Below are 14,555 nucleotides of genomic sequence, written 5' to 3'. Positions count from 1 at the left end.
TTTGGAAATAGGGATAGAAGAAAAAACTTCCAGTTCTTCACTACGTTTTTATTAAAACCACATGCAGAAATGACCCACTGCTTCATGGAGTGCTGTAAATGGTGGGGAATAAGGAAAGAGAAGAAAGAATTTTTCTCATAAATTTATGATTTTAAAATAATATTTGTTTCATTTGTATAGCATTTCTGTTGTTTCCCAACATGCTGTGGACACTGCCATTAGAGAAAAATAAAATGTAATGTGATCACAGTGAAAATGTATTATAATTCGTGATGCTGTTAAAATTATGAGGAAGTAAGTGTGGACCGAGAGTAAGTTTTTGATGATCAAGTTATAAAATAAATGTTTGGAGATGACGGAATCATAGGTAACTTGTCTATACATGGAGTATAGGTGTCAAGTGCTATCGGTCTTAAAACTTTTACTATACACATATTTGGGATGTTATAGAACTCAGTGGCGTTTGAGGATGTGGCTGTGAACTTCACCGTGGAGGAGTGGGCTTTACTGGACCCTTCGCAGAAGAAACTCTACAGAGATGTGATGCGGGAAACCTTCGAGAACCTGGCCTCAGTAGGTATGCGTGACTTCATCTTCACCTTGTTAATTAGAGGTGAGGTGTTTGTTGCTTATCAACATTGTTCTAAGACAAGGAATGTGGAAACGCAGGACACATAAATAAACGGGATGGTCACAGCTCACCGCAGAACTAAAATCTAATAATTTTCCTATAATTTTTAATACTTTGAAATTATTTTTTGTGGTCTGCTTTTAGGAAAAAGAATGGAAGATTATGACATTGAAGATCAGTACAAAAACCAGGAGAGAAAACTGAGGTGAGTCACATGCACAGTATTAAGCCAGTGTTATATGAGGGTAACCTGGTATGCTACAAAATTTTAAAAAGAAGCAAACAAAAGAACCCCTTCAAATTTATTACATTTCTGAAAATTTTTTTACCAAATTACTTTCTTATATATCATATAGAGAGTTCGTGTTTTCAAAATAGTTCACTAGGAAAAAATACTAATAAACTCTATATGTGAATATTACTGTTTTGATAATTAAAAGGGTAAAGTTCTCTTGTGGAGAATTTAGTATCTTTAATTCAGCCAATTTAGGCAGCCGAAAACCTGCGCTTTTGCTATAAATCATAAAAATGTAGTTCAAATATGCTACAAAATGCTAAAATATTAATAGAGAATTCATGAACAATGTTCATCTGGATTTTTACAGAAGTCGTATAGAAGAGAGAATCTGTGAAAGTGAAGCGAGTGGTCAGTGTGAGGAAAACCTCAGCCTTATTTCAAATCTCAGTCTGAACAAGAAGAGAACTTTTCCTAGAGTAAAACCATGGGGACACAGTGTGCATAGGGAAGTCTTCGTACAGCATTCATCTTGTAATAGGCACATCAGATATCACACTGGACACCATCCCTATGAGTATCAGAAACATGGAGAGAAGCCGTATAAATGTAAGGCGAGTGTGAGAGCTCTCAGTTATCTCCAAATTTCTGAAAAACATGAACGAAAGCACAATGGAGGAGAGAAACCCTTTGAATGTAAGCAGTGTACTAAAGCATTCAGTCATCTCAGTTATCTTCAAAGACATGAAAGAACTCACACTGGAGAGAAACCCTATGAATGTAAACAGTGTACTAAAGCATTCAGTTGTCTCAGTAGTCTTCGAAGACATCAAAGAACTCACACTGGAGAGAAACCCTATGAATGTAAACAATGTGGTAAATTCTACAGAGATCACTTTTACTTACAAATACACAAAAGAATCCATACTGAAGAGAAACCCTATAAATGCAAGCAATGTACTAAAGCATTCAGGTATCTCAGTAACCTTCGAAGTCATGAAAAATTACACACTGGTGGGAAACCTTATGAATGTAAACAGTGTGGTAAAGCCTTCAGAGAGTCCCATTTCTTAAAAACACACGAGAGAACTCACACTGGAGAGAAACCCTACGAATGTAAGCAGTGTAGTAAAGCATTCAGTTGTCCAGGTTCTCTTCGCAAACACAAAAAAATTCACACTGAACAGAAACTCTATAAATGTAAGGAATGTGGAAAAGCCTACAGAGATTACTGTAAATTACAAACACATGAGCGAACTCACACTGGAGAGAAACCCTACGCATGTAAGCAGTGTACTAAAGCATTCAGTCGTCTCAGTCATCTTCAAAGACATGAAAGAACTCACACTGTAGAGACACTTTGTAAGTGTAAGGAATGTGGAAAAGCCTACAGAGATTACAGTAAATTGCAAACACACAAAAGAACTCACACCGGAGAGAAACCCTATGAATGTAAACAGTGTGGTAAATTCTACAGAGATCACTCTTACTTACAAAAACACAAAAGAATCCATAATGAAGAGAAACCCTATAAATGTATGCAATGTAGTAAAGCGTTCAGTTGTCCCAGTTCTCTTCTCAAACATAAAAGAGTGCACACAGGAGTGAAACCTTATGCATGTAAGCAGTGTGGTAAACCCTTCAGAGAGTCCCATTCCTTAAACATACACGAGAGAACTCACACTGGAGAGAAACCCTACAAATGTAAGCTGTGTACTAAAGCGTTCAGTTGTCCCAGTTCTCTTCTCAAACATAAAAGAGTGCACACTGAGGAGTGAATATAAATGTAAGGAATGTGGAAAAGCCTACATAGATTACTGTAAATTACAAACACATGAGAGAACTCACACTGGAGAGAAACCTTATAAATGTAAGCAGTGTAGTAAAGCATTCAGTTGTGTCAGTTATCTTCAAACGCATGAAAGAATACACACTTTAGAGAAACCTTATGAATGTAAACAGTGTGGTAAAGCCTTCAGAGAGTCCCATTTCTTAAAAACACACGAGAGAATTCACACTGGAGAGAAACCCTACGAATGTAAGCAGTGTACTAAAGCATTTCGTTATCACAGTTCTCTTCGCAAACATAAAAATAAATCACACTAGAGAGAAACCCTAAGAATGTGAAAAATAGACTCAAACTTTCAGGTGTTTTAGCTATCATCAAAAACATGAAAAATCAGACTGCAGAGACGTTCTGTGAATGTAAAAATGGCAGTAAAGCCTGCAGGGATTATATTTCCTTAGAAACACTCTAAAGAACTCATATTGAACAGAAACACTAAATGAAAAGCCTATGGATTTTACAGTTTCTTGCCAACACGCATAAAGACAGGAGAGACCCTATGAATTGAGCAATGTTGTAAAGCTTTCAGTTCTCATCTATGTTTCCAAATACATGAAAGAAATCTCAGTGGAGAAAAACTGTCGAATGTACAAAATGCAGTAATGCATGGTTATTCCAGTTATCTTGGTCTGCATGAGAGAACTCAACACTGGAGAGAACCAGATGAATGTAAACATTAGTAAAGCCATTATTTGTTACAAACCATTTGAAGACAGAAGAGTGCACACTGTAGACACACCATTTGAATGTTCGCAATGTGGGGAAAGCTTGATCATCCCAGTTTTTTCTGAAGGTATGAAAGTGGTCACTGGATAAAACCCGAATGTAAACAGTGTGGGAAAGACTTCAATCGATTCACATCCTTATAAGAGAAAATTCACCAAATAAAATATAAGTACCATGAAAAAACTTGATGGAAATTAAGCCACGTTTAATGTTCCAGAAAACTTTTCACATGAGAGTTGTTATTAAATGTCTAAATATGTTTTATTGAGCTTCTTTGCAAAGGGCATCGTTGGGATGTGGATTTTTACTAATTTATGAACTGATTATTGAGGTAATTCTGAGTTGTCTTTCAACTGTAATACATAAGATTAATAGGAATTGCATTTTCCTTAAATCGGTTATTATTTTTTCTTTCTCCTTTGAAATCTGTTGGATCCATGAATGAACTGAAGTATATTTGTAATATGCAATTAAGTTCAATTTTTATAATACTGTATTGTTTACATTTTAAGGCTCCATTTAAAAATGACAGTTTAGTATTTGGGTTTTCTTACTGGCCTAGTGACAGTTCCTGGATATGCCTAGTTCCCTGTATACATCCTAACTTTGTTACTGCCAAAGATTTCGTGGGGAGGGGGTGGCAGTTATAAGAGCATTTTTTATTTTCCATATCAATTCATTTGGAATAAGTTATGTATAATAAGTTTATGAAAGTATAATTTTTTTCTTGTTTCAGCCTTTCTTTTTTGTCCTTCCTTTTGACTGTATGTGGTGGATAGACTTTAACAATAGAGACCTGTCATAGAATAAATCTAGAATTGTAGGCATCCCCCTTCAAGGGTAATATTACAAATTAGATTTTTCAGAATTTATTCCCTTTATGGTTTCATGTTAGAATTCACCAAGAGCCTTGCATACATTTGGAAGCCAGAAGTTAAGAAAGAATTAATTATATTTTGAAGCCACCATATCAAAAGAAGGGCAGATATTTAGGAGCTTTGAAGAAATCATCTTTCAGCTAATCTTTCATATTCTTTGCTTTTCCTATTAAAAGTGTCCTCAACTTTTTGATTCCATTTTCTTAGAGGTGTGTGTTTTCACTGATGTTTTCACAAAATCCACATCAAAGATCCATCAAAGTCTGGATTTTTCTGTAAGACTTCTTGAGTAGTCCACCATGAAACTAACTCAGTTTCCTTTTTTGTGAATATGGTCTGAATCCCGTCTTCTCTAGATTACATACATATAAGACCTAATTTGTATAGGAAACACCTTATGCTGTTAAAAGTATTCCTATGTTTTTCTCATGACATCTACAATGGTTCATTCAAAAAGAACAACATGGGAGGTTGTTTCTTTGCTGCACTGGACAGTGGTTGCCTTTGTCTGGTCCTTCCATTTGAGAATAAGCACCTTCCTCCTGTCAGGAAGACTTGCTGTTTCCTGTCACTTTTAGCTCACTGTGATCCTTTGGGATGTTTTAAATTATGTTTGCTTGTATGTGATTAAATGTACGTGCTATTTTCTATCAAAGGAACACTTCTTCATTTATTTCTTAGAAATATTTTAAACTGTTTTTTAAGTCATCAAATGTTAACTAATGTGTTTTTCACATGTTGAGAGGATATGTGAAAATGTTCCATTATAACTGGATTTCCAGAAACTTTGCAGTCTTCTTGATTTAATCTTATATACATGCATATATATACACTCATATATATACATATATACACACATATATATATATAACATGGATGTGTCAATAATATGTGCATACAGTTTCAGGTGTTTTATTCAGACAAATTTTATTTGTATTCTTTTATAGTTGCAAATTTTATCATGAAATTTATTTTTTATTCTTTCTTAATATAAAGGCTCAAATCATGATTTTTATCAGTGCCCTCTTGCCAGTCACCCATGGGATCACACCTGTAGTCAAAAAGAGGGATGTAATGAATTCTAATGAGAATGACCACAAACTCTGAGTATTAGAGTAATGTGGTGCTGCAAATGACTTCTTATATGATTTTTGGCTTGTGTTTGAGAGTTCAATTGCTATTAAAGGAAAAAAGACATTTTTGTGTATTTGATGCTCAGGGAAGGTAGACCTTATTATCACTGGTGATCATAATCGTTTCCTACAAGGCAAAAACAATGTAGTGTAACTAAATTAGTAAGAAGCCCCAGTTAGTCATGTTAGTAAGAAGAGGGTTGGAGATATTAGTCATTTTGAGATTTAGAACTTTATTTTTTAACATTGTTAGGTATATGGTTACAAAATACACTTATAAATGTCTTAGTTCATCATGGTCAAAATGACCATGATGAAAAAAGGTGACTTTGCAGTGAAGGCGAAGTAACCAGCACCTGGTCCTTCACAACAGCTTTTGCATTTCCCTTGGCAACACAGTTTACCATAAAGTACTTCAGTTAAAATATATAAATCTGCTTCTGAGTATACTACATAATATTTTAAATATTTCCTCTTTGACTCAACTGAAGTTTATATGTTTAGGTAAATTTGAGAGAACAGAAACCTAGCCCGAGAAAAAAGGACCACTATCCCAATCAAGGCTTTCTTGCTCAGAGACTACCAATGTTAATGTTTCAACATCTCTCGTTGCCATGCACTTTCAAGTCAAAACACTCGATGCAGCACAAATTATCAAGGCGCTGGCGGATTTGGATATAGAGGCAGGAAACAAGTTTTTGCAATCCTGATGCTTATATTTTTATGGGAAAAGAGATCATTACAAAAGGTAAACGTTGGTTTATAAGATGGAAACAAAGGCTTTGAAGGAAAGTAAACGATGACATGCGAGAGGCTGGAATGTGTTTATATCTTTGCTGTCAGGGTAGGAGCCTCAGTGAGTGATGGTGTCAATGTTGGTAATTTGAATTTTTACCATGCAATGTATTTAAACACTGTTTCAGGAACTGCTTAAGTGTAGAAGTAAATAGAGCACAGCAAGAAAGTCCTGCATTCTTGTGATTAACAGGAAAGATTCCCTATAAAGATAAAGATATACTTATGGTTCATCTTCATTTTAGGAATTGAGTAGCATATAAATATAAAGGCAGATGTAGGCACAACATTGTAAAACTGCAAGTCATCAAAGTTTATTATTATTATTATTATTATTATTATTATTCAGAGACTACCAAAATGTGATTTGATAGTCACATGCAAATGACTTAAAACCTAAATCTTATGACAGCTCTGCATGATACCTTTAAGAAGGAAATGACATACAAAGTTAGCTAACTGTGCAAAATATAAAATTGCCAAAACATTTTAGTAATGAGATAATATGTGTGAATATAGAAGTTGACACATGAAGTTAGCATGGGTAACAAGCTTTGTTTTTCTATTTACTGTTACACAACAAAATTTATCACAGAAGACAAAAATCCATTTAAACAAAGTCAACAGGGAATTATCGAGCTACCTTCTCATAAAACACAAGATGACGAATGTGATTATCACTCCACTTGAGAAAAGTTTTCAATCTAAGTGAACATCATTTTTTTCCATTGAAGAATATTTTACAGAATTTTAAAAGGCAAGATAAATTCATGAAAAAATGTAGATACAAAAATGACACAAACTAATAATTTATATTTTAAAACCCTGAAGTGAAACAGTGGAGATGGGATAGTTCAGACAATAACTTTTTTTGAGAGAGAGAAGATGGCGGACTAAGTAAAAACAGGGTTCAACTCCTCCCAGGACCGCATTGAAATTACAACCAAATGATAAAATAATGTGGAGAATCACCTGAAGTCCAGCTAATCATAACACTTACATCTGATAATATAAAGGAGCCACATTGAAGGTGGTAGGAGGGGCAAAGTCCCGAATCAGGCTGGACCTGCACCCGTTGGTGGTGGAGGATCACCAGGAGGGAGAGCGAGGCTGCAGAGGCTCTCCTGAAGGAGAGGGGTTCCTGGTCTAGTCCGTGGGCTCTCCAGCCCAGGGAAGAGGAGATTCCAATAACTCTGACTGTAGAAACTAGAGGAGATTCTGGCCGCCTGGGTGAGACAGAAGGCGACTGAGCCCCTAGACGTCGAAAGACCTGTGCAAAGGTTTTCTTACCTGCGGACACTCACCCGGGACATTGGTGGTGGGTCTGATGCTCGAGTGGGATTCATTTCGAAATAGTCTCCATTACCTGGAGTCAGAAAGAGTGCTAGAAAGGCAGCCACCATTGTGCCTTAGTGCCAGCCCCCCTACAGACCACACCAGCTTGATTGTGAAGATCCCTTATACAGAGCCGTTAGGAAATGCTGGTCTGAGGGGATCAGCCTGCCCCGCCTAACCTTCAGACTGCCAGAGGCAGTTGTTTATGGTTGGCTGCCAAGCCCTGAGCTGAGTGATTCTGAGTGAAGTATTCACAGCGGGACAGCCATTGTGAGCAACGTTTCTAGTCTCAGCAACAGAGGCCATCGCTGTGAACCCCATTTCAGAGATAAGGTCAGACAGATCGCTGCTGCCAACACGAACTTAGGCAGATATCGGGGACTAGGGGGTCAGTCCCAGACAGCAGTTGGTCTTGCTGTGATCTGGGTCATCTACGGGAACTTAAAACAGTTACCAAATTTCCAGCAAGACTGAGGCTGTTTTGATCTGACAGCCAGTCTTTCTGAGACCCCGCCCAACCACCCTGCAGACTGCTTGGGGCAGGTATTTTTGGCTTGCTGCCAAGCTCAGATCCTAGTGATTCAGAACCAAGTGTTCACAGCTGAGCAGCCATAATTGTGAGTGGCCTTTCCAGTCACAGCAAAAGCACCCAACCCTGTAAGCTACATTTCACTTCCTAGCAGGCGACCAGTGCTATGAGCCACATTTCAACAGAAAACATGGCAGAAAGAGAGACGTCCTTAGGTATCTCCCCTTGAAACAGAAATAAGCTGTACATCTAAAACTCAACAAAAAGCACCTAAACTGTACACCAACATGTCTGAGCTTGGGATCTGGACATAAGAGCTACCACACGTACTATAAGGCATTATGTAAAGCAGGGATCCAAGAGGCTTAGACACCACCTACTGAAAACCAAAAGAAAAGTGCCTCCTTTGCAACACTACAGACAGACCTTTATATAATAAACCTTTCTGGAAAACAGCATAATATACTTCCATTAATGCCCAGGTGGAGAATTAGTCCATTAAACACCATGAACAACCAAAGTGACAAGGCATCTCAGAAAGAAAGAAAAATCTCCAGAAAATAAGCTTAGAGATATGCAACTTAAAAGACAGAGAATTCAGGATGTTACTTCTGAAAAAAACTCAGTGAGTTCTGAAATGAGTCATATCAACAATTTCAGGGAGTGAAAAAACAACTAGATGAGCAGAATGAGTTCTTTATCAAGGAGATTGAAACCCTCAATAAGAACCAAATAGAACTTCTGGAGATGAAGAACACACTAAAAGAGATGAAAAATGAAATAGCAGGCTTGGGAAGTAGTCGACCAAATGGAGGAAAGGATCAGTGATATCAAAGACAGAAATCTAGAAATAAATCAGAAGGAAGAAAAGAGAAACCAAAGTATGAAAAATAATGAAAGAGAAATACATGAACTAGCTGATACGATCAGAAGAGGAAACATAAGAATAATGGGCATTATTGAAGGCGAGGAAAAGGAGCAGGGACTAGGAAGCATTTTCAGACAAATAGTTGACAAGAATTTCCCAAATCTAAGGAATGAACTGGAGCTTGGAATTCAAGATGTCAACAGAACACCCAATCATCGCAACTTGAAAAGGCCTTCACCAAGACACCTTGTATTAAAATTATCAAAAATAATGACAAAAATAGAATTCTCAGGGCTGCTAGGGAGAAGAACGCAGTAACTTATAAAGGAAAACCCATTAGATTATTGTAGGACCTCTCAGCACTAAACTTACAAGCGAGAAAGGAGTGGAATCAAATGTTCAAACTATTAAGTGAAAGGAACTACGAGCCTAGAATAATGTATCCAGCTAAGCTCTCCTTTAGATATGAAAGAGAAATAAAAACCTCGCCAGAATACAAATATTGAAGGAATTCTCCACTATGAGGCTTGTACTACAGGAAATACTGAAAGGGATCAGCTCACCTAAAACAAAATGAGAGAAAAAGTACATAATTAGGAGAAAGGTGATTATCAGGCTGATAGAAGCAGAGGAGTGCAACCCTTACTAAGAACAGGGCATTATAAGTTTAAAAATAAGAAGAAATTTCCTATGGCAAGATAGTAATGAACGTTCAGCATACATAGAGTCAAATTTAGACAACAATGACTGAAAAGAGGAGGATTCTAAGATCCAAATTTGCAAAGAGGAATGGAGATAAGGCATGCACAGAAGAAAATGGGCGACTGTATATATATATATATATGTACATATATAACCTTTACATGTATGTAATGGTAATCATTTGCCAAAGATTCAGAACTGAAGTATATAACATAAACAAGAAGAACCAGAGAGAAAACCCACAGAAGCAAACCAAAGTAAAGAAAACAGAAACACAAAGACAGGGAGGTGATGGAAATACCAAGCTACCAAAAAGCAAAAGATAAAATGGCTATAAAAAGACCTCATATTTTAATAATCACCCTAAATGTAAATTGTCTGAACTCACCAATAAAAAGGCACAGAGTTACAGAATGGATCAAAAAACAAAACCCAACCATATGCTGCCTCCAGGGATACATCTCCGTTCCAAAGAAAAATATAGACAAAGTGAATTGTTTATATCAATGTTCCTAGGGGATATTGGTCTGTATTCTTGTAGTGTCTTTGCTTGGCTTTGGTATCAGGACAATGTTTGCCCTCATAGAGAGTTAGGAAGATTCCCTCCTTTTTAATTTTTTGAAAAAAGTTGGAGAAAGATTGGTATTAATTCTTCATTAAATGTTTGGTAGAATTTACCAGTGAAGCATCTGGTCTAGGGATTTTTCCTTGTCAAGAGATTTTTGATTACTGATTCAACGCATTATTAGTTGTAGGTCTATTCAGATGTTCTGTTTCTTCACAATTTAGTCTTGGTAGGCTTTCTGTTTCTACCCCCAAACAGCTGCTTATACATTCTTCTCTACTGCACATGGAACATTCTCAAGAATAGACCACATACTGGGACACAGAAATAGCCTCAACAAATATAAGAGGGTTGAAATCATACCAACTCTATTCTCTGATCATAATGCTTTGAAACTAGACATCAACTGCAAAAAGGAATCAGGAAGAACCACGAATACATGGAGATTGAACAACATGCTACTGAAAAATAACTGGGTCAGAGAAGAAATAAAAAGAGAGATCAAGAGATACATAGAAATGAATGATAATGATAGTACTACATATCAAAACTTTTGGGACATGGCAAAAGTGATCATCAGAGGAAAGTTCATATTATCATAGGCCTAACTCCAAAAACAAGAATGAGCCCTAATAAACAACCTAAAGCCTCATCTTAAAAAACTAGAAAAGGAAGAACACATGAAGCCTAAAGCCAGCAGAAGGAAAGAAATAATCAAATTAGAGCAGAAATAAAGGAAATTGAAAACAAAAAACAATAGAAAAAATAAATGCAAACAAAGAACTGGTTCTTTGAGAAGGTTAATAAAATTGACAAACCCCTGGTTAGACTCACTAAAGAAAAAAGAGAAAGGACACAAAATCAGGGATGAAACAAGGGAAATTATAACACACCGTAGAAATACAAAGGATCATATAAGAATACTATGAAAAAGTATAAAACACCAAATATAATAACCTAGAAAAAATGGACTAGTATTTGGAAAAATATAATCTTCCTAGATTGAATCAAGAAGAACTGGAAAATCTAAATAGATCAGCACTATGGAAATTGAAACAATCACCAAAAACCTACCAAAAAGTAAAAGTCCAGTACCAGATGGCTTCACCAATGAATTCTACCAAACATTCAAAGAAGATTTAATACCTGTTCTCAAACTCTTCCAAAAAATTGAAGAGGAGGCCATACTTCTCAACTCATTTTATGATGCCAATATTACTGTGATACCGAAACCTGGTAAAGATAACACACAAAAAGAAAACTACAGACCAATATCTCTCATGAGTACTGATGCAAAAATCCTCAATAAGATTCTAGTTAACCGAATACAGCAACACATTAAAAAGATTATATACCATAGTCAAGTGGGCTTCATCCTAGAGGCACAGGGTTTGTTCAACATACACAAATCAATTAATGTGATACACCAAATAAACAAAAAATAATCATGTGATCATATTAATAGATGCAGAAAAAGCTTTTGACAAGATACAGCACTCATTTATGATGAAACCACTTAACAAAATCGGTAAAGAATAAAAGTACCTTAACATAAAAAGGCCATCTATGACAAACCCTCAGCCAACATTATACTTAATGGTGATAAACTAAAAACCTTGCCTCTAAGATCAGGAACAAGGCAAAGCTGTCCACTATCGCCAGTGTTATTCAAATAATATTGGAGGTCCTAGCGAGTGCAATCAGGCAAGAGAAAGATGTAAAAGGCATCCAAATAGGAAACGAAGAAGTCAAACTGTCACTATTTGCAGATGACATGATTCTCTATATAGAAAACCCTAAAGACTCCACAAGAACACTACTAGAAACAATAAGCAAATACAATAAAGTCTCTGGATACAAAACCAACGATCAAAAATCCATAGCGTTCCTCTATTTTAACAATGAAGTGTCAATAAAAGAAGTGGAAAAAATAATTCCTTTCGCAATTACTACAACAGAAAAAATAGGAAAAAATCTAACAAAACGTGAAGGACCTATATAATTAAAACTGCAAGACTCTATTGAAAGAAATTGAAGCAAATGCAAAGAAATGGAAAGATATTTCTTGTTCTTGGATTGGAAGAATCAACATAGTTAAAATGGCCATATTGCCTGAAGTATTATACAGATTTAATGCAATCTCCATGAAAATCCCATTGGCGTTTTTTAAAGAAATAGAACAAAATATCATCAGATTTGTATGGATGCAGAAAAGACCCAGAATTTCCAAAGCCATGCTGAGCAAAAAAGAACGAGGCTGGAGGCAGTACTCTGCTTGACTTCAAATTATACTACAGAGTGACAGTAAGCAAAACAGCATGGTTTTGGTAGCAAAACAGACACATGGACCAGTGGAACAGATCGAGAGTCCAGAGGTAAATCCATATTTATATGGGCTAAAGTTTTGACCTCAAAAGCAAGGGAAGTAAAAGTTAAGATAAATGAATGGGACTACATCAAACTAAAAATCTTATGCTCAGCAAAAGAAACCATCAACAAGGTAAAAAGACAACTATCAGAATGGGAAAATATATTTGCAAGCAACGCTCCTATTAGGGCCTAATGTCCAAAATATACAAAGAACTCATACGACTCAATAACAACAAAAAAACAAAGGATCCAATCCAAAAATGGGAAGTGGACCTGAACAGACACTTCTCCCCAGAGGACATACAAATGGCCAACAAAATATATGAAAAGATGCTCAACATTGCTAGCTATTAGGGCAATGCAAATCAAAACCACAATGAGATACCATCTCACACCTGTTAGAATGGCTATAATCAACAGGACAAGTAATAACAAATGCTGGAGAGGATGCGGAGAAAAAGAAACCCTCATACACTGCTGGTGGGACTACAAATTGGTACAGCCACTATGGAAAACCGTATGGAGTTTCCTCCAAAAACTAAGAATTGATCTCCATATGATCCGGCAATCCCTCTACTGGGTATTTACCCCCAAAACTTGAAAACCCATATACGAACAAATATTTGCACACCGATGTTCATAGCATTATTCATGGTTGTCAGAACCGTATGGCGTTTCCTCCAAAAACTAAGAATTGATCTCCATATGATCCGGCAATCCCTCTACTGGGTATTTACCCCCAAAACTTGAAAACCCATATACGAACAAATATTTGCACACCGATGTTCATAGCAGCATTATTCATGGTTGCCAGGACATGGAAGCAACCGAAGTGTCCTACGATACATGATGGCTAAAGAAGCAATGGTACATATATACAATGGAATATTACTCAGCCATAAGAAGAGATGAAATACTACCATTTGCGACAATATGGATGGACCTTGAGGTAATCATGCTAAGCGAAGTAAGCCAGACAGAAAAGTTGAAAATCACTTATATGTGGGATATAAACTAAATGCAACAAACAAAGACTCATGGACATGGACTATAGACTAGTGGTTATCAGAGGGTAGTGGGTGCAGGAGGAGAGGGGTAGTACACAGGATAGAAGGGGTCAAATATAGGGGGATAGCGGGAGGGTGAAGTGGGTAAAGGGGATCAAATAAATGGCAGCTGAAGGAAACTGGGATTTGGGTGGTAAACACACAATGTACAGGTGTTAAGTTATAATGTATGCCTGAAAATTATATAATTGTATTAACCAATGTTACCCCAGTAAACTTAATTAAGAAATACAAAATAAATAAATCAAAATCTAACTTTTCTAAAATCTAACACCTAAATCAATTGTGCACAAGCTGAAGATCACAAAGTCCTTCTAGCCTCTACACTTCCTTTTTTTTTTACACATTTGTATTACATGTTTGAAATTAACAGGAATGCAAGCTAGATCTGCCCACTACTTGAGTGGAAAAAAGATTCAATATTGTGCAGTTTTCTACCTCTTCATTTTAAAAAGTGGCCGCAATCTATGCATTATTTTAGTCTGCACTGTTCTAGAGCTTTCTCAGTTTATTCTCTGACTAGGGCATTATCCATGCAAGTTTACTGTGATTGTGTAGTGGACACATCACAAAGCCATGGTCGCTTGGAGCATCATCGAAGGAATGATTGAGGTGAGCTGTAGAGAATATCATTTTGAGAAACATCCTCAACTGTAAGTGGAGATATGAGAAATTTTCAGTCTTTTTGTTGCAGAAGTAGCTGGAAGTCTGTGTTAATCCACAAAGCCCCACAGCCCATTTTGCTTTTCAAAGGTTTCATTTCCATATGCTTTGCCTTATGGCACATGAAGAAGAGTAAGAAAAATAATAGTTTTGAGTTTTTGCAAAGCAGAGGAATTCAGTCTTTTTTATAATGTTAACTTTTTTGTCTTGGA

General features: G+C 36.4%; 1 protein-coding gene across 3 annotated transcripts; it reads left to right on the top strand.

Annotated features, from left to right (window-relative positions):
- The first annotated feature begins 428 nt into the window (after nt 1–428).
- LOC102888546 (zinc finger protein 709-like) lies at nt 429–5,101 on the top strand. Of its 3 annotated transcripts, XM_025040446.1 has the most exons (4): nt 429–577; nt 776–836; nt 1,237–2,064; nt 2,651–5,101. In XM_025040446.1, the coding sequence occupies exons 1-4, from the start codon at nt 544–546 to the stop codon at nt 2,970–2,972; spliced, it is 1,245 nt and encodes a 414-aa protein (XP_024896214.1). In that variant the 5' UTR covers nt 429–543; the 3' UTR covers nt 2,973–5,101. The 3 variants fall into 3 exon arrangements, with proteins under 3 accessions (XP_024896214.1, XP_024896212.1, XP_015453980.2); XM_025040444.1 differs by lacking the exon at nt 2,651–5,101 and having other exon boundaries at nt 429–573; nt 1,237–2,644; XM_015598494.2 differs by lacking the exon at nt 2,651–5,101 and having other exon boundaries at nt 1,237–2,644.
- The last annotated feature ends 9,454 nt before the right edge of the window (nt 5,102–14,555 follow it).

This window comes from Pteropus alecto, unplaced genomic scaffold (genome assembly GCF_000325575.1).
Source record: "Pteropus alecto unplaced genomic scaffold, ASM32557v1 scaffold721, whole genome shotgun sequence".
Lineage (NCBI taxonomy): Eukaryota > Metazoa > Chordata > Mammalia > Chiroptera > Pteropodidae > Pteropus > Pteropus alecto.
This window is presented reverse-complemented; position numbering and strand designations above follow the sequence as displayed.